The sequence below is a fragment of the Leptopilina boulardi genome, unplaced genomic scaffold (assembly GCF_019393585.1).
Source record: "Leptopilina boulardi isolate dan_hultmark-lab unplaced genomic scaffold, ZJU_Lbou_2.1 LbouV2_302, whole genome shotgun sequence".
Taxonomy (NCBI): Eukaryota; Metazoa; Arthropoda; class Insecta; order Hymenoptera; family Figitidae; genus Leptopilina; species Leptopilina boulardi.
The window spans coordinates 2,041,858-2,067,058 of NW_026137866.1; the positions used below are offsets into that span (position 1 = coordinate 2,041,858).

Genomic DNA, 25,201 nt, shown 5'->3' on the forward strand with positions numbered 1-25,201 from the left:
GAATAGTTGATTAAAAAATATATATTCAACATCTAATACTTACAAAACAAATGATTAATTCAAATAAATAATTAAATCAAATGATTAATTCAAATAAATTTGTTATTCAAACGAATAATTGAAATTGAAATAATTTAAAAGAATTTTATTTAAATTAGAGAGAGAGAAATATTGATTTGAGGTGAATAGAAATTTTTTTAAATATTAATTAATAAATTCAATATTTGATTGAATTTAATTATTTTTCAAAAGTGTATTTCTAGAAAATTGGATTAATCGACAAAAATGTTAGATTATTAATTTAAAATAGACGTTATATGATTAAATTTTAAACGAAAATATAAATTCTCCAATATAGCAAAAATGGAGCTAATTAAGCATATATTATTACTATTATGATTATAATATTGTCATCGAAAAGTAAATAAGAAATTAATTCCAAAACAAATTTTTTCAGTATAATTTGATATATAAAGAAAGAAAATTATTTAGATGATAACAAAAATAAATACAAGTATCCTTTTGAATAACAAATAAGTAATTATTGTCATGAGGACAAGAAGAAAATAATCATTAATCGAATTCGTAAATATAAACGAAATTGATTATTTTGTACTAAGAATCAATTTACATTTGAATTATTTTAATTTGAATTATCACTTTTTTGTGTAAAAAGAAAGAAATTGTACTCACGAATTTTAGGTTATAAACAGTGTTTAAATTTAATTTTCCTTTTTTTTTGTATCAATTGGTAAATTTTTAATTTCCTTACTAAAGGAACACATAATTCCATCTCACGGATTGTATAACACACTACAAGTTCGGTAAAATGACTTTTCATCTCTTTACCAAGAGTTTTACTGTTTTCTGGTGCATTAAATGATTTACTACAACCTAACCTTTCGTTTTCTACTGTTCGCAACAATCGGTAAGAAAAATATCTAACATTAGTAATACGAACGCCCGTCAGAGGGCACTAGGAGGCAATGACTTCGCGAGCGAAAACAGAAAAGAAAACCGATAATGAATGTCAAACTCAGTTAAACTGTACTACTTTCCTCCTACAATATTTCCTCAATTTTACAAACAAGAAATAAAATTGATTACGTGGAATTTAATGAAGTTAATTTAAATAATATACACGAAATATTCGGAGGAAAAAGAATTGTAAATGAAGTGGAGATAGTTTGAAATTAAAAAAATTGTGAATGTGTGACATTTGGGCCTTCTTAACAATAATATACATTATATTAAATAGTCATGAAGGATTCAAGAGAAAATCGTCAAGTTTTAACAATATTATTTCTCTGTATATTGTGGTACATTATTTCTAGTTCGAACAATGTTGTGGGGAAGATGTTGTTATCGGAGTTTCCATATCCAATGACAGCCACAATGATTCAACTAACCTCAATCACACTTTATTCAGGTCCATTTTTTAACCTTTGGGGAGTACGAAAATATTCAAATGACATAACCTGGGGTTATTATTTTCGTTTAATTGTACCTTTAGCACTAGGCAAATTCCTCGCCAGCGTATTCGGCCACGTCAGCATTTGGAAGGTGCCTGTTTCTTATGCTCATACTGGTAAGTATTTAAAAAAAAAAAAATATATTACATTTACCTTAAAAACTTAAAATTTTCCTTTCTTTTTTATATTTTATGTATTTTAAAATTAAAATCAGTTATCGATAAAATATCTGTATTTTTTTTAAACTAATATAAGCTATTACAAAACAATATCAATATCAGGATAATGTTTCATATGCAAACAATTGAAACATTTGTAAATAAAAATAATTTTTTAATGTTCGTTTAAATTGCTTTTTAGATTCTTATCTTATCGTAACAATAAGTGAAAAAAAATTCATACTTTTTTTTCATAATTATGTACTTATTTCGTTCTGTGAAAAAAATTAATTTTCTATTCTTTTTCGAAAAAATTTAAATTCATTTTTGCATTATAAAATAAAATTACTTAAATAGAAAAAAAATTTTAACAATAATTGGAATTTTTTTTTAAATATAGTATTTTTTAATATACATTTTTTTTTTAATACGCATTTTCTTCTGAGAAGTTTTAAACGAAATTTGGCTTTGTCCCAGTAAAGGCGACAATGCCTTTCTTCTCAGTGCTGCTCTCGAGGATAATTCTACGTGAAAAGCAAACATGGTCTGTTTACTTGAGTCTGATGCCAATTGTTGGAGGAGTTGCAATAGCAACTTTAACCGAATTAAGTTTCAACATGTTGGGACTTATCAGCGCCTTAGTTTCAACGTTGGCGTTTTCATTACAAAATATTTATTCAAAAAAGGTATAGAAAACAATAAAATATATTGATTACAAACACAATTTTTTTTTAAATTTAAATTAATTGGAATTTTTTTTTTAGGTTCTACATGAAACGGGAATTCATCATTTGAGGCTTCTTCTCGTTTTAGGTCGCTTAGCATTATTTATGTTTCTTCCAGTGTGGTTAATGTCAGATTTTCGAAGTTTGCTGCATAATCCAGAGACAGGTACAGCAGTTGATGTGAATTCGAGAATTTTAGGACTTCTTGCACTTGACGGTGTTTTAAATTGGTTACAAAATATTGTTGCCTTTTCGGTATTATCAATTGTTTCGCCATTAACATATGCTGTGGCAAGTGCAAGTAAACGAATATTCGTTATTGCTGTGACTCTACTTGTATTGGGAAATCCTGTAACAGGATTAAATGTCTTTGGAATGACATTGGCTATATTGGGTGTTCTTTGTTACAATAAAGCCAAATATGATCAGCGAAAAGTTGAAAAAAATTCAAAGACACTTCCTCAATATCAAAAATTAAATCAGAATGGCCACAATAATTTTATGATTAATGGAACGGCCAAAGAATTACATAGACTTTATGCAGTTTAGCGTATTTAAATTATAATATATTTTTTATGATACCATAGTTCCTCTTTTTGACGATGTATTTTAAGAAACTATTTTCTAAATATTGATTGTCAAATAAAGACTGATCGCTGGTTCGATCATTTTTTTTTTGCATTTCATTTTACAGTCATTTGAATTTTATAAAATTGAAGATTTAGAAAAACTGACGGAAATAAATATTTATAGAAAAAAAGTTATAGACTGTAAAATGTAATTGCAGAAAAGTTAGGTGAAAATTAACATCATTTTAATTATAATGACTTTTATTTTCTCGTGCATTAGAGAAAATTAGCAATATTGTACAGATTGAAAGTATGCAATTTTTTTTTTTTCTAGGATATGTATGCGGGAGAAAGTGTTTTAGGTAAAAATAATGTATTATACATATATTTTTATAAATAAACCCACGTGTACAAAAATATAACCAGGAGACTCGTTATTCAATTAAAAAATAAATAATACATTTTTTTATTTTATTTATCAGATAATGGTCGCGCTACTGTAAGATCCAAACGTGAACCAGCTGCCGCAATTAGTGGAACTGCCAGACAGCAATCGTAATCTTCGGTACTTGAATCATTTACACGGAGAATTCGATCATAGGGCCTTAAAATTCCATCGCAAGGGCCACCTGGTCTTAAACGATTAATATAGACTCCACGCTCATAGAGACCATCGGAAACTGAAAATCCAAAATCTTCGTAAACCGGATCCTTGTGTAGAGAAACATGAACTATCTGTTGATCACGTGTATCAGGACTGATGCGCTCTTGAGGACTGGAACTGAATTTAAATTTAATAATTGTTGAATTTTTGTAATGGAAAAAGAAATTTACCTGATAAAAGGAGGAATTGGCAATTCTAATTGACCGCTGTCAATGGATGCTGTATCCCAGAGCCTCAATATTTCTGGTCCACAAACTTCTCCAATTTCTCCCCACGAGTCTACAGCGCTATCGACACTTGGCAAACTTTCTCTTGCTGATCGTAAAATACCACTTGGATATTGTTGTATTGAATCTCCGGTTATATTCGATTCCCTGAAATTGAAATTTTTTTTTTGGATGCGAAATTAATCTTTTTTTTACCTTTTTCTTTTAGGAGAAAAGGTACATGAAAATTTTGGAATTACCTTGTATCTAATACTAGATCCGGTTTTCGAACAGTGAGGCCAACAACGGAATTTCCAGGTTGATGAAGTAATTGAGCTGCTTCGCGAAGATCGCCAGGATCCAATTTTTGACCATCAATTGCCAAAAGTCGATCACCTGGCGATAAACTTCCAGTTCTATATGATAAGGAACCACGACGTACTTCTGATATTTCCAAATCCTCATTTACTGTGAGACCCAAATCTGGCTGACATCCAGATGGTCTCGCAACTCTTACCGTGAATATCCCCGAGCTTGGTACCACTGCACCTCCAACTTTATATTCCGTTACTAATTCAACCTAGAAAAAATTTATTGGCCCATTTTTTTTTTATTAATATCCATCATTTAATGATTTTTAGATAATAAATTAAAAATCCTCACCTGTGAGGATTCGAGTAAAATAGCAACTTCCGATGGTGGAAGATCACGTAAAATTCTACGATTAATTGCAATTACTTTGTCACCAGGTAGAAGAACACCGCTTCTCTCAGCTGGTCCACCGGGTTCAAGAAGATCAACAATATAATTCAAATGATCTTCGGAGAGTTTCAAAACAAGTCCCAAACCTTTGTGATCGGGCCTTAGGACAATTGTTAAATTCTCCTTCATATAGAGGGTTTGATGTAAAATTTTTTGAGCCTGAGCCCTTCGTTTAATTGTCCTATTTGAAGAACTTGGTGGACGGGGTAAAATTTGAAGTCTCGCTATTCGAGAATTATCAGCTGAATTACGAACAAGTTTTGCGGCTGTAATTGCATCTTGCACTTGAGTGTCATCAACGGCAAGAAGACGATCTCCTGGTTGAAGAGCACCGCAACGATCAGCTATACTCGCTGGACGAAGACTCTCAATATAGACGCCATTTGGAGTTTCCCTTACAGTGAGTCCTAATTCTCCTATTGAAATAAATTTTATTTAAATTAAAATAAATTTTTTTTTTTTATTTTAGAAAATAATTAAAATCACCGGAAGGTCCTCGCTCGAGTTGAACGAGTAGTGGACCGGAAGTAGCGGCTCGAGCCTCATCCATATTGGCAATATCGTATTCGATTGTGAGGGATGCAACTGGAGAATCAGAACTTCTTCGAAGAGCTCGTTGTGCTTCCGCCAAGGTGAGTCCACGCAATTCTGTCTCATCGACTGCAAGTAAACGATCACCGGGTCTTACTCTTCCTTCTCTTGCTGCTGGTCCATCGGATTTAACACTCGTCACTATCAATGCTCTTGCAACTCCACCACGTAAGGTGACACCAAGGCTACCACCTTCTCGCTCAATTCTCACCTGTGCCACCTTTGATGAGACACTGATTGGACATGGTCCATTGTTTTCCACCTCATCAAAAGTGAGATATCCCGAGGGATAATATTGTTGACCGGCAATTTCTTCCTGTCGCACCGAATCCGAACTTGCTGAAGTTGCAACACTACCTGGACGTTGACGATTTTTATGCGAACGCATCGTCGCCAAACGCAATGAACTGAACATTTTTGCCATTGTTAATTTAAAAAACAACTCACAATCCAGAACAATTCATTTTATTTTATCATTCATTTTTTTAATTATAAAAAAAAATCATAATTTTTGGAAAAAAATTTGATAAGAATAATTTTTTTTTGAATTTCAAAAAGGATTTGTTTTCAATGAATGAAAATTATTTAGAACAAGGTCGAGGCATTTTTCAAGTGTCATTTATATTTATTGCATCTTTTGTTTGATCACTAAAATCGGTAACCGCGCACTTACTCGACGAAACTTGGAAAGCACTGAACTGAACTGTAGCGACTCGCGAGATGAGGTTTGAAAATAACTCCTCATCCTATAGGGTCGGATCGCGAGACAGACGAGATTTTCTATTAATAGACAGGATATAATTTTTAATTTCCTGAATCGCGGTTATATTGTGCGGCCCTGCGGGCGCCCGCAGTCGCTTTAACGTCAAATATGTCTGTATTCTTCATTAAAACATTTAATCCAAAAGGCTAAGTATAAAGGCGTGTTGAAAATGAAACATTATGACTTTACTTTTAATGTCTTACATTCTATTAGTTTGAACGATGACTCTTTTTGAATTAATATATCGCTGTTGAAGGATATGGCAGTTCTTGTAAAGAAATCACTTCTATTCGTAGTAATCTATTTTATTAAAGTTTCCAAGCCGACAAGTGGAGCTAATTTTATTCTTACATCAAGATTTATTTCGACTTTTCTCTTTTTTATTCCTGAACGAGAATAATTCCTCTTCTTTCTTTTTTTGTTCTTAAAAAAACGAACACACATTTTTACAGGAAAATTATTTATTTCTTTAAAATTTCAAGTTCTCTATAAGAATTAAAAATAAAAACTATAATTAAAGTAAAATTAAAATTCATATTAATATTTGTCGCTTATTTTGTCGACATCATTATTAATAAACGTCCACTCCGCGAGTTGACTTTTTTTTATTTCCTTTTTGATTCGCCTTTCGTTGCAAAGAGAAAAATGAAAATTATCCACAGCTCATAATGTGCCGTGGAGGAGACTGCACTTAAAATAGAATCATGATTTTCAAGTTTTAGTTGAATATATATCTGATCAAGTACTCTATTTCGAAAATAAAAAATTTTAATTATTCTATCATAATGAAGCAAGTAGAATTAATTAAGAGCTGTTAATTAAGACGCCAAGTAGATCAGGTTAAGTTAATTAATAGGTCAACGAACAAATGTAAGAAATCAAATTGTCGCCAAGAAAAAATTTAACTGTGCCCTTAATATTTTTTTTTTATATCATTTAATTATTTAGGCATTAGATTTAATCAAATTAAATATTATTTTCTGCTATCTAATAATATTTTTCTAATTTAAAAATTATTTTTTTTCTTTTACTTTGAAAATTTGGCAAATTTCAAGTTTTTTAAATTTTTTTTCCGAGATTTTTAAGAGCACTTTGGAAAAATCAAGTTACTCAAAATTTAACTGTAGTGGTTTGAATATAGGAACGTAATTCACCGACGCCTTTACGAATCTAAACTTAGAGTGTTGTGTGGAGCCAAATGTAAAAGAAAAAAAAAATTTGATAAACGAAGAGAAAGATGGTTAGACGAACGCGGTTTTAGTGGCAAATTTGCAATTATATTTGCACTAAAGATTAGATTTTTGTAATTGTAATTTTCCCATATCGAACTCTTTTCAAGCTAAATTTGATAAAATCCGAAAATATTCTATTTATTTAAATATATTTTTTTGTTATTGTATTTATTCGAATTTTTTCCAAATACCGCTTTTTTTAAATAAACTAATTAAATTAAATATGAATATTAAAATTTATTTATTTAATCAATTGAAAATAAATGAAGAAAAGAAATTTTAATAAAAAATTATAATTAAAAATTTATAAATTAGTAATCACAATATTTAATTCGAATTTTTTATCAGTCCAAAAAAGAAGGTACAAAAAAATTATACCAACACTCATTTACTATATTCAACGATTTATTTTGAATACAAAATTCTGTACAATTATTCTTCGAAAAACTATCGCATCATAAAACTTATATTAATAGTTCTAAATTCATTCATTCAAAAATCGCGGCATACATACTTGAAAAAAAAAAACAACGTGAAATTTCGATCACGTTCGAGGCTGAACGAAAAAGCAACAATTTTATAAAAAATAACATTGTATAAAAGTTGCCAGTCCATTCATTCATTTGATTTCAAATTTATTTTCCATTCGGAAGAATATAAATAAATAGATTTTAACATTGGAAATTCGTTAGAAAATGATTTCTATTTGAGTTCAAAGATCTTTTCAAATTTATTAGAATTCGGGTAAAGTAAATTTTTCGAAAATTTTTTTTACCGAATCTTATTGCGACTTTTCTTTGTTTAGAAACTCTGTATATGAAACAAAATTATATATTTACCAAATTAATTCAGAAAATTTTCTATCAACTAGAAAAATTATATTAACAAATGTAGTTTTAAATTTGATTTTTTAAATTCCTTTTTAAAAAATTTGATATAATTGGTTTAATTTTGAAAAATCCTTGTACTCCTTTTGAATTAAATTATAATCAATGCTAAATATTATTAAATAGAGAAATTTTCGTTTTACAATTATAATAGTCTCTTTTTTTTATAAAATGAATTTCTTGAATTCAATAGAAATCAAGATATAAAATATCCGAAACTATACAATCAATAATTTAAATATATATATGTTTTTTTTTAATAATTTGTTAAATTCGATTTTCAGTCTGTGGCGTTTGGATTTGTGTAAGAAAATCCTCTGAACACATTCTGATCCATCGAAGTCAGGATGTCCTCTGGAACAGCTGTGAGTCGCGGTCGTTCTGCCGTGAACGCTGTGTCAAAGTATCTCGTATCAAGAGTATGCTCCACCGCTGGTTTAAAAGGTGCTTCCAATTGTCTTCGTTCCAATTTATCCCATACTATGCTCTAAATATCGAAAAATTATTTTTTTAAAAATTAAATTAAATTTTACAAAATTTCAAAAAATGGAAAAAACTAATTTTGGATTTTTCTATTTTTCTAGGTAAAGCTGTCAAATAAGAGAAAGAATAATACCTGAAAGAATGGATGAACGGCAATTTCATGAGCTGGTAATCGTTTACCGGAATCTTTTTCTAATAAGCATATTAACATGCTCGTTGAATCTTGTGACAAATATCGAGGAATAAAAGGCCTCTCATTACATATACTCCAAAATAATTCTTCTTCATCACAGCCAGAAAAAGGCGATTGTCCCGTAAGCATTTCATAAAGAAGAACACCAAATGACCACCAGTCCACGGCTTGATTGTACTTTAAACCCTTTATTATCTGCAAAGGTAAAAAAAAAATTTTTTATTTTACTAAATTAATTAATTTCATTATGATCTCTTATTTTTGAAAATGAATTTTAAAAATTTATTATTTTAATTATGTAAATATTTACTTCAGGCGCCATGTAGTCAGGTGTTCCACAGAATGTATCGGCAGTTCTGTCCAAGAAAATTTGAAGTTTACACATTCCAAAATCGGCAATTCTTATGTGACCTTCAAAATCAAGTAAAACATTATCGAGTTTTAAATCTCGATATACAATTCCTTTTTTGTGCAAAAAATTAAGTCCTGACCAAATTTCAGCTGCATAAAATCGTGCTCTCGCTTCTGAGAATCTACCTGATTTTTGAATGTGAAACATTAAATCGCCACCATTAAGATATTCCATAACAAAAAAAAGATGTGATTCTGTTTGAAAGGTACAGAATAAATGACATAAATATGGATGCCTTGTTGCTAATGTCAGTACTTTTCTCTCAATTAGAGTACATTCCACGTCGTCATCCTCAAGGACCACATCCTTTTTTAAACATTTTACCGCGTAGATACATTCGGTTCCACGTAATTCCGCCAACAATACTTTTCCAAAACTTCCTTTCCCTAAAACCTGAAAATATTTAATTTTTATATGTTTTCCTTTAGATTTATTTATTATTTATTTATTATTATTATTATATTATTATTTTTTTTTTTTTAAATTCTTAATTTTCTCACCTTTAAGAAATTGAAATCTGTTACCGCGTATTTTTTAAACCTTGGCAAATTTGTAGCTGGCGGTGTAATTCGTCCACTCGTGTGAAAATTATCAGAAGTATGATTTTCTAACGATTGTGATGGGACTATTAAAAAGAAATTAAATTATTTTAATAGTTTTATAATTTAATTATACCACCTATAGACTGAAAAATAATTGTTTTAAGAAAATTAAAATACATGCAAATTTAGTTAATTCACACAAAAAAGTTAATTTTTTATAAGACAGAAAAAAATTGATAATTAATTTAGCTAATTTTTATAAAATAATAATTTTTAATAATATAATTAATATTAATAATTAATTATGATTTATTATTATTAGAAAAAAAATTTGTGTTATTGTAATTAATTTATGTGTGAAATAAATTTTTTTTGCTCATTTATAAAAAGTTATGATTTTAATTGAAAAATATGTTTCTTCTAGATAATGTAAACAATGAGAGGTGTGAGATTGACTTCATCATCACATTTGTTTCATTCAGAGGTAGAATAATTGCAGCGTACCAATGATGTGATTTGACCTAGAAAATGAATTCTCGATTTTAAAGGCTGCGTGTGTACGAAAGTCAAGTCATTGTACTCGAGAGAATGGATAGGACCATGAGGAAGTACTAAACTACAATCACAAGTCTGAGAGAAGAGGAATAGAGTGACATGTGAGTAATTGCATTGCTTCAAACGCAAGATGGAGCATTGCCGGTTCTAAAAATATTTTGTGTTGAACACTTTATTAAATGAGGCGGTGAGAGTTGAATGCAATAGTAACTCAAAATACAACAATTTACAGAAATTTTTTTTTTAACAATAGCAAAAATAATCGAGCATAAAACAACTTCTCTTTTTTTTTTTTGAATGCAACTCAAATGGAAATCGTAATTATATTTTATAGAAAAAATTATAATTTTTTTATTAATTGAAATAATTAAGAAATTAAAAGTGATTAAAATTATTTAATCATCCAATAATTAGTGTGAAATTACTTTTTTACTTGTAATGATAATTTAAATTGACATATTTGGAATATTACCAAAAAAAAATTATAATTTGAAAGTTTCTTATTAAAAATTTGATTAATTATTTCAGATATGATTTTGATCAATGGAAATGGATGCGATGAACGTTTAGGAAAGTTTGAAATCTCGATAATTCTATTGCTTGCAATTGTGTGTTAATTGCCAGAAAGATTCGTTTTCAAGCTGGTTGATGTGTATACCTATAGAGAGTACTTTTGGCCCTGTGACATTTTTCAAAAATAGACTTGGCGTCCATTGACATATACGTAAGTATACGAACAAACCAAACGATGGGTTTCAGACACGTGGCATAATTGATTGATTAATGGCAGGTGTTATCATAAAGTGAATGCGGAAGATTATCACACTTTCAAGGTCAATTTAGCACCATGCTCATACTTTCATCCACAAAAATGCAATTCCCCTCTTTTTTTTTCTTTTTTTTATTTTTGGAAATGAGTCATATTCTCCTTTAAACTCTTATAAATTTCTAATAGCCAATTGAAAATTTGAATCTAAATTTAAATTCCGACGTTGCATGAAACTATTATCATTGCGAGAGTTTTTCACTTTCTCTTTGATACTGAAATTATTTTTGAAAATTATTTTTGTTTCGATTTTTTTTTTATTGAAAATTATTTTCACAAATTTAGTAATGAGGATTTATTTTTGGCTTTTTGAAAAATGAAAATAAAGTGAATGCTCACTTAGTGGGAAAGGATCACCGAAAGCTCGTAGACGTCTTCTCAAAAAGGGTCGCCTTCCGACCTTGACATAACAGGGACCATCTGTATGAAATTTTAACTACTAGAATAATTCTTTTAATTTATAATTTTGTTCACTTTTTTTTCTAAAAATAAAAAAAATTCTCATTTAATTTAAATAATAATAAATTTTTAAATTAATTTTAATTTATAAATTTAAAAAATTTGAATTACATTTTAAATTTATTGATGAAATCTTTTTTATTATTATTCCAAGTAGTTAAAATTATGTATACCTGTTTCTTTTTTTACTAAATTCTCCATAATGACACTTTTTTTTTTTTTAATAAAACAATTTTCGAATTTTTGAAAAAACCTCTCGAGCTTCACAGAGTCTGCGAAAATACTGAGTGAGATTAGTTGAATTTGAAATTGTTAGTGAATCGTAGCATTGGCAGTTTTCTCTGCTGTTTAACAAATCTTTGCCATTTTCCTGATCTCTTTCCCAACTACTTATTACAACTCATTTTCAATTTTTTTTTTTTTTAACATTAATTAAAAAATTAATAATTAATTAACTAAATAAATTTTTCATACATTATTAATTTCAATTTGATGTGAAATACAAAAAATTTTAGTTAAAAAAAAATAAATTAACTTTTCAAACAATTTGGCTCTAAATTAATTATAATAACGAGTTAAATAGTGAAAAAAAAATTGTAACAAAGAAACAATCTTTATTTGCCCGCAAGTTTCTCGTTACAACAGAGAGTAAATAAAGAATCAAAAATAGGCGACAAATAAAAAGGAAATTGGCACAAGCCACTGCTATTGAATTGATGTAAGCAATACGTCAGTTCTATCTCCGATTACGATTTGAAACATGAACTTCCCATTATTTTCTTTCTTCCTTACTAATTTGAAAATTAAAAAAAAAAAAAAAAACTCACCTTTTTTCAAAGATAGTAAAGCTTCGGCAACAAGCTTTTGATTTAATCCACAAAGATTTCCTGTTAATTTTTCACACTTCTTATGGCAGGCCATGTCGCAATCTAGTTAATTTTTTTTTTTTTTTAATTCAGAAATATTGTAAAGATATATTTTTGCGAGAAAAAAAATGTAAAAACATTTTTTTTTTTATTTTTAAATTGAAAAATTTCGCAGGAGCTCGGTATTTTGTTTGTTTAGAAAGCAGACAAATGTATTTTGGCTGTTTAAATTTTGCCGTGTTTAAAAAAAATCAAAATTTTTCGAAATATTTTTAAAATATAAAATTAACTAGAACAAAATTAATCAATTGGAATAAAAATTTGAATTTTATGAAAGTTATTGAAAAAAATAAATTAAAATTTCCTTTTTAATTTGTAATTTTTGTTTTTTTTTAGAATAGAATTTTTTATTCTTATTTTAAAATAGACTCTATTTTCTTAATAAAAACATTTTTTTGGATTTCTTTTATGTAAATTTAATTGTAACAAATATTTTCCTCTACTATTGATTGAATTATCAATAAATTGAATTATTTCGAATTTTAAATATAAGAAATAGAATGACTGTGTCAAAATTAATGTTTCGCTAAATATTTAAATAAATATTTTAAATTTTAATCATTTATGAGATTGTCGCGGTCAGCAGTTTTAAAAGTATATAATTTAACGTCCTTGGACAATTTTCAGAAACATTTCGTAAGACACCCACCAGACAGTGTTCATATAGAGATTATCTAGAACGATAGAGTTAAAATTTTGTCGTATTTTTGTATAAGTTTAATTGTTGCAAACTAAAAGCACCATCCAAAATGAAAAATTTAAAAAAAAAAATTTTTTTTATCATTTACCAGTAAGGAGAGAAAAAAAAATTTCTATTGTAAGAGTTAAAAATTTTCAAATATATAACTCTCTATAAAGATATATACGTTTCTTTGAAAAAAAAATGGATTAAAAAAAAAAAATTATAATTTTAGGAATATTCCTAAAATTCAGTGCCAAATTTCTGTCATAACGAAATAATTAATTTCAAAGTAGACTTTTAATAATTGGGAAAATTTATTCCTCGCATATTTACTCAACAGGAGAAAATGAATCTTTGTAGTTTGAGGGGGAAATTCCATATTTCGATAATTTATATTTCCAAATTAAAAAAATTTTTTTTACGAATTTAATTTTTGTTTTTCAAAATTGAGAAAATTTAATTTTTAATTAGAACAAAAAAAATAACAATTTTCGTCTTTGTTTTAAGAAATTGAAAAAATTTAAAAATACAAATTCCAAAACTGGTTTCAGTCGGATTTTCCGTAAAGTTGTTAATTTTTTTTTTTTCTCGAAAACTATGTTAAAGAAGAATTTTAAAAACAGCAATCATTAAATTCTCATGCTGATGCAAAATTGAAACACAAAAAGGATGAAAGAAAAAAAAATAAAAGTTAGAAATAGAAATATAAGTACTCGAGAGTCTTGGCGAGCCGTCAAATCCAGAATCATTGCTTCGTGTTGAAGCCATTCTTTTTTGTTCCAATTCATCCATTGAATTGCATCCCTCTTCTGTACTTGTATTTGTACTTTGTGTACTTGTTGTACTTCCAGTACTATCACTGCTAAGTGAAGCATTTCTCGGTGGTGGTTTTCGTTTTTTAACTTTAGCTCGTCTCACTTTACGCAAATCTCTTGGTGTTGCTGTCATTAATTGTCTTGGTGTTGTATAAAATATTCTCATTAAATCCGATGGACGACATGGTGCATCACGAGGCGATGAACGTGCATTTGACATTTTCATCGTTGAATCAGGTGTGAATCCTTTTTTCTTTGATAATTTCGTTGAACTTTTAACACTGTCAACATCATTTTTATCAGATTTGGATTTTTTACGTTTAATAATTTTTTTCTTCTTCTTCTTTGAATCGGCAGGACTGCTTGTTGTACTGTTAATTATTTTTTTCATTGGTAAAGTTGATAAATCTTTTTCCAAATCTGTTAAATTTGAAAGATTATCTTGTTTGTTCCACTTACTCATTGTAGTGATGGATTCATTTGTTGGCGTTGCCAAGCCATCGTCCTCATCAATAATTGACGTGTCCGTTGACAAGAGGCTCAATCCTTCAGAGGAAAAATTTGTTTGCGATATCTCCGATAATGGTGTTGAGATACCAGAGGTGGGAAGCGATGGACTTTCAAATGATTTCATTGATTCACGAATACGACTTAAATCCAATGGTTCTAATTTTTTATCAATACCATTTAATTTTATTCCATTTTCCTCGATATTATTCATAATTTCTTCTTTTTTCACTGCTACTTTTGCTTCAGACTTTTCTGCCATTTTTTTTTCGGATTTGATTTCACTCCAGAAATCAATTTCCGAATTCACTTCACTGTCTTGGGAATTTTCATGATTAATTGAAAATTCATTTGTTGATGTCACTTCCTCGATTTTTTTTGGTAAAATTTTTTCAATTTCTTTTTTTGATACTTTCTCCTTGGATTTGTATTTTTTCACTCGATCGGACGATTTTGATGAAATTTCATTAGAAGCCAATGGACTGAATTTTTCCGGTGTTTCGAGATTTATTGTAATTAATGACTCCAATACTTGTGTCTTCTCATTTGAGAATGATGTGTCATTCGTTGAAAGCTCTGGTGATTTTATTCCATCGGTTGGTATTTCGTTCGATAGTGATGACACCCCCTCTGGGTGACTTTTTAATGAGCTATCTTTAGAGGCGAGCTTCGCCCTAATTGGCGACTCTAATCTAGGTGTGTTCTCTTTAGAGAATAATTTATCTTTCGATGAAACTTCTAATTCTAATGATTTTTCATTCTTTTCGATTTTTTTCCCCAATTTTGATTTTTTAATTGTTTTTGATTTCTGTTCGTCAACAATTATTTCTTCTTTGATATTTTCAGTTTCAATTTTTTTCTCTGATTGAGAATTATCAGTCTTATCAATGATCACAAGACATGTTTTATCAAAATTATTTTTCATTTCTTGAACGTCATTATTGAGGAAATCATTTTTTGCATCCGCATTAAGAGACTTCCGCACCTTAGGAGTAAGACTGACGGCCAAGGTATCAGAAATGTTTTTGACCTCTAGTGAAGTATCATCGACGATATCTTTAGAATCAATCTTGGCAAGTTCATCGATCGTTACGCCAGTATCGTTCGACATCTTGGACTGATTAAATCCTCGTGATGAATTCTCATCAGTTTTTTTCACCGTTAAATAAACGCTGTTTCTGGAATTGTCTTTAACATAAGTCTTTGGAATCGGCAAGACAATTTTGGTCTCGGTTTCTAAATTGCTGACTGGTAGTCTTGTAGGTGCTGGAAGTCGAACACTTTCTCTAAATTGTTCAATTGATTTTGCTTCAACTTCCGATGATGTTTTAATCCAAAGTGTCGAAAAATCACCAACACTATTACATGCTTCGACTTTGAATTTTTGTATTGGCTTATCGTCATCATCCTTGTTCTCTGATTTACAATCCGAGTCCTCTGTTAATGATTGAACGAAAACTTGTTGATCCTGACTCGTTGGTAAGTGCTTTTTCTTCTTCTTCACTTTCTTTCGAATTCGAGACAGCTCTTCGTCGTCGTTGTCGAAAACCATTTCATTGGTTTGAATAATCTGTAGAAATTAATTAATTTACTAATATTAATAATAAAAAATAATTAAAAAAAAAAATTGTATAAACGAAATTAAATTAAAAAAAAGTAATTTAATTTTTATGATTTTAGTGCACACCTCCACTTGGGGAAGATTATGAGTTGATCGATGGGTTTTCTTCTTGGCGAATGCTTTTCGTGCCTCAACTTCCATTTCGGCTTGCTCCTCAGCAACCAAAGTATCCAAAACTTCAGCTTGTACCTGAGCATAAGCAAGTTCACGTTCCAATTGTTCGGAATTTAATTGCACATCAGCTGATGATCTTCTTCGAGTGAATCTTCGTGTAACTCTTCTTTGTATAGCTTCAGTGAGATCATTTTTTGTTGAATCATTATTGATAATTGTTTGTTGTTGATTTAAATGAAGATTACCAATATTATTGTCACGATCATATTTTTTCTCCTTGATGAGAAATTTTTCAACCAACATTTCGCCAACATTTTTTTCATGTTTCTCATAATGCTCACGCAATGCTGGATTATCCTTTAATGCTTGGGATCTAATTTTTATTGTTGGCCTGTCTCTACGAAGATTGTGTCGAGAACTCTCGTGAGTTAATGTTCTTGGCGTTGACACATCAATATCGGCCGTGTCAATGGTTCGTCGAGGTCGTCGGGTTATTGTAACAGGTGAATATCTTCGTAAATTACTTAATGGCGATTCTGATATTGTCGATAGATGAGGAGAAAATCTCGCCAATGAGACGTTAAAGGGACTAAAATATTTTTAATTTAAAAATTATTTAGTAATTTTCATTTTTTTCTAAACAAATATCATTTCGATTAATTACAGAAATTAATATTTATTTTTGTAATTTTTTTGAAAACAAAATATTTTTTAAAAAAAACGAATCTTGGATTATCAGGCTAAAAAAAAATTTCTTTAAAAAAGAAAACATTTTTTTTTTTTTGGGTTGAAATATTTTTAAACGAAGACACTTTTCATCTTCGTGCATACCTATACGTTTTTAATAGTTATTTCGAGTCGTTGTCCTCCTTCGTGTTATCGTTTTTCTTTTTATCTTATATAAATATAGTTATTTCGGGGTTTAAACTCAGGAAATGAATTTTCTATTTTAGATTCAGAGAAAGTCCACGGTATCTTGCACTTACTCCGAAGGCTTTTGGCAGCTTTTAGGACATTTCACTCATTCTTGGAAAGTATATTATTTTTACTACATGAAAATTCACACAAAAATAATTTTCAACGTTCTAGTTTCGAAAAGGATTTTTTTAAAATTGCATTTTCAAAATAAATATTTCACTATATTCTCATTGAATGGTTTAAGTGCCCTTCTATCGGATTGTGATCTGTTCAGTACACCATTAGACACCAGAAGCTTAATTTTAACACGTTATTTTCACTCAGTCTAAAAACATTTCAACACTTGTTAAGATACTCCATTTCGGCGTTTTTATTTCTCAATCAATTTCCCCCCCAAAAGGATATTTTTTTTCCCTCTTTAAAAAACGAGAATTTTAATTTAATAAAAATTATTTAATGCGTGAATAAAAAATATTTTTTAAATATTATTTTAAAAATAAAAATTTGAATTAAATATATGTATTCAAAAAAAATGTGAATCATTTTTAAAAAATAATTTTCCTAATTAAGTATATATTCCGCATTAAAATTAAGCTTAATTGGCTTCCAGTCTATTGAATTCATTTCTCCTAATCCAATTAGAATAATAAATGAGTATCCAAATATAATTTATTCAAATAAATTATTATCACGATAATTTATTTCTTAATTGCTAATGGGTATAGAACAAAAATTTGCAAATAGAAAAATGACGACGTGAAAACCGTCATTCTGATTTTCCACCAATGAATTTGATTTTAAGAAAATAATGTCCGTGGCAGTGGCTTTGAAGGATGTCCCTGAGGATGCGAAATTTAAGAGAATTTTGACAAATTGCCAATATTGAGAAAAGTGACCATTTTCTTTTTTTCGGGAAATTATTTCAAGTTCCTTATGAATTTTATTTTTGCAATTTTTTTTGTTTCTTACAAAAGAAACAAATGCATCCAATTTCAGATTTAAATAATAAAGTTGTCAAAATTAAGCCAGTTTCTCTGTTTATCGAGGGAAAATAAATGCCTCTTATTTTGGCACATGGCCGCTTTAAATTTTTAACTTTGAACCTTATCGTCATATTACTCTTCAATAATTTAACAAAAGAATTTGAATAAGTAAATTTTTACTCAAAAATTCAGTAAACCTATTGCACAAAACTGATGACATTTATCATATATTTTTTTTAGGAATTTTCTTTAAAAAATTATTTTTAACCGTGATTTCATTACTGAGAAGGAAAATTTTATTTCATTTTTAGTTTATTTGAGATTTCATATTTGAAATTTGAAATTTTTTTTTGATAATCCAAGTTCTGATTAATTTTCTTTCTCGATCGATAATCAATTTATCAATATTTATTTTACACCTTTATAAAATTTTAATTTTATAAATTAAAAAATGGTATATTCTAATAATTAATTTATTATTTGTTTTTAATATTAATAAAATAATATTTGTTCAGAAAGATTTTTTTTTATGAAAATTGAATTTGTAATTTTTGAGTAAAATGTGTGACCATTTATGGATTTTCACGAAATAAAATAGGCACGTGTATCAGTAATATTAAATAAAAATTTATATATAAACATTCCAAAAGTAAAATCTGTTACAGAAACAAGCTTTTAAATAAAAAAAAAAAGTAGTTTCATTTTACCAAAAATTAAAAATTTAATTTAAATTCAGATTTTATTTTTCAATTTAAAATTCAAATTAAGTAAAATTCAAATAAAAAACGATCCAAATTGAAATTAAAATTGAAACTTAATAAACAAATTTAATTTAACATTCAAAATTACTTTTTTCAATAATTACTTTTTATTTTCAATTTTAATTGAAATATTTTTAAAAATCCATAAATCGTCATTTTCACACCAAAATATTAATGAAAAATTGTCAAATAAATTGAAAATATTTAATTTTATAATAATTATTAATTGAAGAAAAATTAATTTTCAGGTTTAAAGGCTTACCGCCCGGTGCCTGTCATCAGGGAGCTGTGATTGGCGAAGGTCCCATAATAATATGAGCTTCCGTCTCCGTAATAAGGCATTTTGTAGATTGTTCAATTTTCCGGCGCTTGTTTTTTTTTTTTTAATGGAGGAAAAAAAAAATTGATTATAATCAATGGCACGAGGACGATCTCAGGAGTCAGGTGTAAAAAACGTTCTCACGGTTCAGGGAGCCACCACAGACTGAGTTTAAGCCACCGACCCAGTGTAATAATAGAATTCTAGTATATGAGGCTTCTAGCATCTCTAACTATACTCCTAGTCTCTCTAATATACTAACGACTACAAATAATTGCAACAGGGAAAATCTACTAGTCAAATATGCATCATGCGGACAAACTTCTTTGCATGCCGTAACAATTCTTCATGCGCGTTCGAACTTAATGCTACTGTCACTAGTATGCCTTTACCCTACTCCTTCTGTGATGTTCATAAATAAAATCGACACCAAACCAAACTTATAGGTGCACGAGAATCAACAGATGTAAAGTCGATCGAGAAACTGTATTTTTTTAAAAATCTCTTTTTTTTTAAACAACTTTTTTATTTATGGCATACACAGTGTTGATCGTGTGTAGAATTTGCGTGCGTTTTGGCATTCTTAAAATACATTCTTTCTTCACTTCTTCCCCTGGTATTATTTATAATATTCTTTTTTAAAAACGTAATTTTCATTTAATTATTCAATTAAATGAAAATTCGATTAAATATATTTAATTCTATCAAATGAAATTTCGGTACTAATTTAGTTCGACTAAATGAAATTCCATAAGAATAAATTTTAATTTAATAGAATTTAAATCTAAGGGACCATTAAAATTTCAGTCTATAGAAATTAATTATAATAAATAAATTAAATAATTCGTTCTATTCCAAGTTATTTTGGATTTTTTCTATTCGATTTTACGAATTAAGATTTTTTATATATTTTTGATTTAGAAATTTACTTTAGAAATTTTACGATTCAATTTTTAAATACTTTTTTATGCATCTAAATTTGTAAAACAATAAATTATTATTTAACATGATGATAGTCATTTACAGTCTCACTTCTTTCCTAAAAGCAAAATAAAAATAATTCTGTAGACGTATTTAGATTACGTCAATATATTCAATAACGGCCCACGTTTCAAGAAACAAATTTTTTCTTTTTTATTAATCCCTGATGACGAAAACAATTTGCTTGTCGAAACAAAAGTTGTTATTAAATTATTGACCTACTTCGAATGTATCTTTGAAATAAAATACTAAATATAAACAACTAGTTTAATAAAAATTTCCGGTTTTTACGAATTTTTCATTTTTTCGGAACTAAGAGATTAAAAAGGAAAGTGAGATTCCTTTTCAAAAATAGTTTAAAGTCCAACATTTTTTCAACAAATTGAAAAATATAAATAATTATTAAATTTTTTCAAATTCTCACTAGAAATTAATTTTTAGTTTTTAAAAATATTTTGATAAAAAACATTATGGATAGAGTTAATATTTAAAAATAATAATTATACGCGAGCTCTTGCGTTGTAAAAATAATTTATCTTTTTTTTTTTTTTTGTTAGATTTTTTAAAAAGTTTTATTTTGACTTACCGGCACATTTCAAGCCCTGACGATAAAATCCATAAAGCATGGATCCACAATGATCGCAGAAAGTTAGAGACATGAAGGTATGAGGTCGAAATCTGTGTGGTACGTCCACCTTGAATCGCTCCCTCAAGTACTGCCATTAAACATGGTAAAAGACGCATTAGGTTTCTAAAAAGACAAAGTAGCAATCCACGTATAAGCAACGACTTTGAAGCATCTTCTAAATTTTTAACAATAATAACTCAAATCGAATTAATTTTTTTTCCATCATAATTTTATCAAAAAGCCTTCTTCCATCACCATTATTTTTAATATTTCAAAGAATTAATATTTAAATATCTAATTACAAATTGATTTTATTTAATATTTGAAATTGGAATATTTATAGATTTATCAATCCGTTAATTATTTTATAATAAATCAATATTCAAAATGTTGTATTTGATATGGTACAAAATATTTTCTTTAAAAGCAATAATTTTTTTTTTGTCTCATAAAATGTTGAATTTGTTTACATTTTAAGAATGACTTTTAGATGAAAATTGAGTTTTAGATATAAAGCTTTTCTCTTATTAATATCCTTGGTTAGTTGGAATTCTTCTCTTAATTGTCTGCAACAAGTGGCATTACTGAATGCGTACAGTCAATCAAATAAGATTTGCTTTGATAAAATTCCATAAAATTAATTTCAATTTTTTATTTAAAATAGCGGTAGTTTGATAAATTAATTGTTTATTACTAAGACCTGTTTTTTTTTTTAAATTTAGATATTTTTTTACTTCTAAAAAGAAGATTGACTATACGCAAATGATATTTTAATGTAAGTGCACTGCAAATAAAATGAGTCTAATTAATAGCATGCGTAAAAAATAAATATATTAGTTACAATTTGTACCTCTGTAAAATTTGCTATACAATATTACCTCCAGTACTTACAATGGTACTTTCTGACTCTCTTCCGCTTCCAGGACATTTTGTTAATAATTTGTCGTGACATTTTTTATGAACCGCAGTTTGACAAGCTGTAAATTAAAAAAAATGTCTCTTAAAATTATCATTTTAATATTTATTTTCATATTAATAATTTCCAATTCCGAATGTAATTTTACTGAATTAAAAATTTTTACCTTGGCATTGATAACCCTGTTTTCCAAATCCCCTGTAAAAGAAATATATTCCAATTTTATTTGAAATTCTCCAATAGATTGATAAAAATATTAAATCTTTAAATCACATTAAATTAATTTTTATTAAATCAAAATTTGCTTAAATAGAGAAATTAAATTTCTAATTAATCAATGTCAAGTTTTCTATTTAATTGAAAATTATAAAATAAAATTCGACGGAAAGAAAATCAATTTAAGTTTATTTCCACCTATGTGTCGAATTTATGAATTAAAGTTTGTAAGTTGAGGTATACGTGGGCAGAGTTGGTATAAATTTATAGGAGAAAAAGCGATAAATTTTGATTCGCTTTGACGATCGAGGTAGAGAAAATCTCATTAAATGCATCAGTGCGGAGAATGAATGTTTGAAAATACTCAGGTATATATACTAAAACGATGTTATAACGTGTAAAATTAATATACCACATTTACATATAATTTCTCCATTAAATCACAATTTTTTATTTATTTTAACTAAAAATTAATTTATCAAAAATAACTATAAAAAAAAAATTAATTCATTTTTATTTATGAATTATATTGTGAAATTAAAAAAATCTTACCATAAAAATTCCTTACAAAATGTACAAAATGTAAATTGTCTGAAGAATTTAGCGACTAATTTGTGGCCTCGAATAATATGAACTTTATTTTGTTTCACAGCTCCTCGTCTTCTAGTGATTGGAAATCCTCCACCAATATTTTCTGCAGGTGAAGATAAAGCTGAAGCCTCCGCAACCCTTCGTGGAACACGAGTTTTATATACATAAGTATTTGTCGATGAACTCGGTGGAAGATCCGCAGGATTAAATGGAGTTGGTGTTCTTGTTCTGCAAAAAGAGAAGAAATATTAATTTTTTTTTAAATTTAATTATTTAACATTTTCATTATTATATAATTATCAAGGATAATTTGCCGCGTAAGAGAATATTGAATAAAAGTTACATTTATAGATAAATTACTGGAAAGGATGTAATAAGAATGTTATTCAATTATAATGACTATATAATTATAAAGAGAATCTCAGCCGGACTTGTATTACTCACACAAGTAGTTACGTTAGATTTTAGTCAGACGCGTTGAATTAAAGATCTCATTAATTTAAAAACGAAGGACAGATAATAAACAAGACGAAGACAAATAGTTGGAATTTTTTTTTTTTACATTTTTCCACATCATTATTTTTTTTTATTATCTCAGAATAAGTTAATTAGAATTTTATTATTTCTAATTTCAGAAAATTAAAAAAAAAAGAAACCTTAGAATTGTTCATTATTTTCAAATTTGTAGAATTTAAAATATTTTTTTTAAGAGGCAAATTTAATTTTTTTTTTTCAAAAAAATGGAAAAATTAAATAGAAATAGTTTATTTTCAAATATTTTGCATTATGAATTGTTAAATAAGGAATATTTTTTATGAAAAAAATATTTCTCACCTGTAAGTGTATCCCTCTGGTCCCATACGAGATTGTGTGATATTTCGATGTTCCACAGATGATTTTCTTGCAGATCCATCGCCGGCATTTCTTCTCTTAGCATGTGAACCGCCAGTGAACATCATCTTGTCTCAATTGATTTTTTTTGAATGAAGAGTAGAAATAAATAGACAATATCCTCCTTTCTTTCTTCACATCTCACGTTGTCGTCATCTTTTCTTCTATTTTTTTCCCCACTCTTGTTTTTATGTTTTTTTTTTCGTCTAGTTGTGTTACTATCACAACATGTGTAACAAATTCATGTTTCACAAACTGAAATGAACTGACTCATTCGCATGTTAAGGTTCACCTCAAAATAAAGTCTTACGTTTACCTCGGAGCACGAGGTAATCGATCCAAGTCATCTCTTTGGCATCTGATTTTCGCTTAATATCACTCTCTCTCTCTCTCTCCAGAGACGGATTCGATTTTTACTTATACTTGTCTCAAATAAGAGAGATGTGCTCTCATCTCCAAGATGTCCGATACGTTGAAAGTTTACGTGAATCTGTCGAGTCTATTAATATCATCCACTTGGACCACTATATGCCGAATCAGTTTTATTAACTTTTATTTTTACAATATCGCTGATACCAAAAACAATAAATCCTCAATTTTTTTTTTCATTCCAATTTTATCTTGAATATTTCAAATTTTTGATAATTATTTAAATACAAAACTCTTCAAACCTTTAATTTTTAAACATTCTCAATACACTGAATAATTTCAAAAATTTAAATGTAAAATAATTGATTTGAAAGCTTATTAAATTATCAATTATAATACTAATTTTGAAATTCCAGCAAGAAAATTCGAAAAATTTTCAACATTTTCCAAGAACGAAATATTAAAGTTTGACAGAAAAACATTTGGCACCGAGCACAACAAAGTCTGCGTATGATTCGACATATTCCTTCAGTATCGAAGGACATTAAACAAATAGGTCAAATTCAAAAATTTTTTTTTTTTAATCCAAAAAATGAATCCGTAAATAGGAAAAAAAAATTTTTCCAATTCAATATTATTAATATCAATTTTAGACATCCAATCAAAGAACATGACTTGTTAAAAAAACACAAATGATAGAAAAATATTTTATCAAAAACATTGTCACTTAACACAAGGGAAATTCACTTTGTGCAATTGCATATTTTTGAAATGTCGCTGAGATGAACAAAATTCGATGCATTACAAATTTATAAGAAGAGATTTCAACGGTTTCATGAATCAAATTTTTGAATTATAAATAATAATTCTCTACGACAATTTAGAGAATTGAGTGATAATTTGAAATTTCAAATAACTTAACTATAACTTTTTTTTTTTTTTTTGAATAAAAACTTGGAAATAAAATTTTGACGCCTGAATCGTTCTTGTAGGTATGCACGAGACTCCCGTGTCTATAAATATCATCCTGTTGAATACAGTGCGCCATAGGATATAATAACGAAAGAAGCGACATCTCAAAGGAACGATTCCGTTCCGAAAAAAGCTTCCAATAGATAATTCAATTTTTATTTCAATTACTAAAATAAAAATCTAAAACAAAAGAAAACTCTATTAAACCTTGCAAATAAATTAAATAAAAGAAAAGAAAGTGAAATAGAATTAACTTCCTTTTTTTTTCATCTCCTTCTACTCTGAAAATAAAATTGATAACGTATATTAATAAATATGAGACTCATAAAAGTTTTCCTAAAATTCAGTACAATTTCTACAAAATCAAAATTTATAATAAATTTTTTTAGAATTCAAATATTCAATGAATTTTATGAAATTTCCATTCATTAACATAAAATAAAATCGTATAAAAATAGTTAAATAAATTTTTTATTCTGAAAATTCGAATTC

General features: G+C 27.9%; 4 protein-coding genes and 2 long non-coding RNA genes across 8 annotated transcripts; 3 read left to right on the forward strand and 3 right to left on the reverse strand.

Annotated features, from left to right (window-relative positions):
• The first annotated feature begins 905 nt into the window (after positions 1-905).
• LOC127282902 (solute carrier family 35 member E1 homolog) lies at positions 906-3,346 on the forward strand. Of its 2 annotated transcripts, none has more exons than XM_051307483.1 (3): positions 906-1,588; positions 2,108-2,316; positions 2,395-3,346. In XM_051307483.1, exons 1-3 carry the CDS (start codon positions 1,261-1,263, stop codon positions 2,902-2,904), a joined length of 1,047 nt encoding a protein of 348 aa, XP_051163440.1. In that variant the 5' UTR covers positions 906-1,260; the 3' UTR covers positions 2,905-3,346. The 2 variants fall into 2 exon arrangements, with proteins under 2 accessions (XP_051163440.1, XP_051163441.1); XM_051307484.1 differs by having other exon boundaries at positions 1,441-1,588; positions 2,113-2,316.
• On the reverse strand, positions 3,294-6,263 carry LOC127282900 (glutamate receptor-interacting protein 2). Its single transcript, XM_051307481.1, has 5 exons — positions 5,043-6,263; positions 4,458-4,972; positions 4,055-4,374; positions 3,759-3,962; positions 3,294-3,705 (listed from the first exon to the last, which is right to left on the reverse strand). The coding sequence occupies exons 1-5, from the start codon at positions 5,569-5,571 to the stop codon at positions 3,396-3,398; spliced, it is 1,878 nt and encodes a 625-aa protein (XP_051163438.1). The 5' UTR covers positions 5,572-6,263; the 3' UTR covers positions 3,294-3,395.
• Positions 4,814-8,494, forward strand: LOC127282908 (uncharacterized). Its single transcript, XR_007843269.1, has 3 exons — positions 4,814-4,956; positions 5,026-5,188; positions 8,314-8,494. It is a non-coding gene; the product is annotated as an uncharacterized LOC127282908 (long non-coding RNA).
• Positions 7,530-19,239, reverse strand: LOC127282899 (uncharacterized). Its single transcript, XM_051307479.1, has 7 exons — positions 19,089-19,239; positions 16,117-16,753; positions 13,821-15,999; positions 9,618-9,742; positions 9,016-9,510; positions 8,646-8,900; positions 7,530-8,516 (listed from the first exon to the last, which is right to left on the reverse strand). Exons 1-7 carry the CDS (start codon positions 19,166-19,168, stop codon positions 8,310-8,312), a joined length of 3,978 nt encoding a protein of 1,325 aa, XP_051163436.1. The 5' UTR covers positions 19,169-19,239; the 3' UTR covers positions 7,530-8,309.
• Positions 8,764-22,677, forward strand: LOC127282907 (uncharacterized). Its single transcript, XR_007843268.1, has 5 exons — positions 8,764-8,908; positions 10,084-10,315; positions 10,743-10,938; positions 19,075-19,334; positions 22,539-22,677. It is a non-coding gene; the product is annotated as an uncharacterized LOC127282907 (long non-coding RNA).
• LOC127282903 (putative protein kinase C delta type homolog) lies at positions 12,413-24,974 on the reverse strand. 2 transcript variants are annotated; one of them, XM_051307485.1, is made up of 6 exons: positions 23,312-24,973; positions 22,439-22,705; positions 21,837-21,868; positions 21,646-21,731; positions 20,713-20,877; positions 12,413-12,428 (listed from the first exon to the last, which is right to left on the reverse strand). In XM_051307485.1, the coding sequence occupies exons 1-5, from the start codon at positions 23,434-23,436 to the stop codon at positions 20,836-20,838; spliced, it is 552 nt and encodes a 183-aa protein (XP_051163442.1). In that variant the 5' UTR covers positions 23,437-24,973; the 3' UTR covers positions 12,413-12,428; positions 20,713-20,835. The 2 variants fall into 2 exon arrangements, with proteins under 2 accessions (XP_051163442.1, XP_051163443.1); XM_051307486.1 differs by lacking the exon at positions 12,413-12,428 and having other exon boundaries at positions 20,805-20,877; positions 21,633-21,731; positions 23,312-24,974.
• Positions 24,975-25,201: the final 227 nt, after the last annotated feature.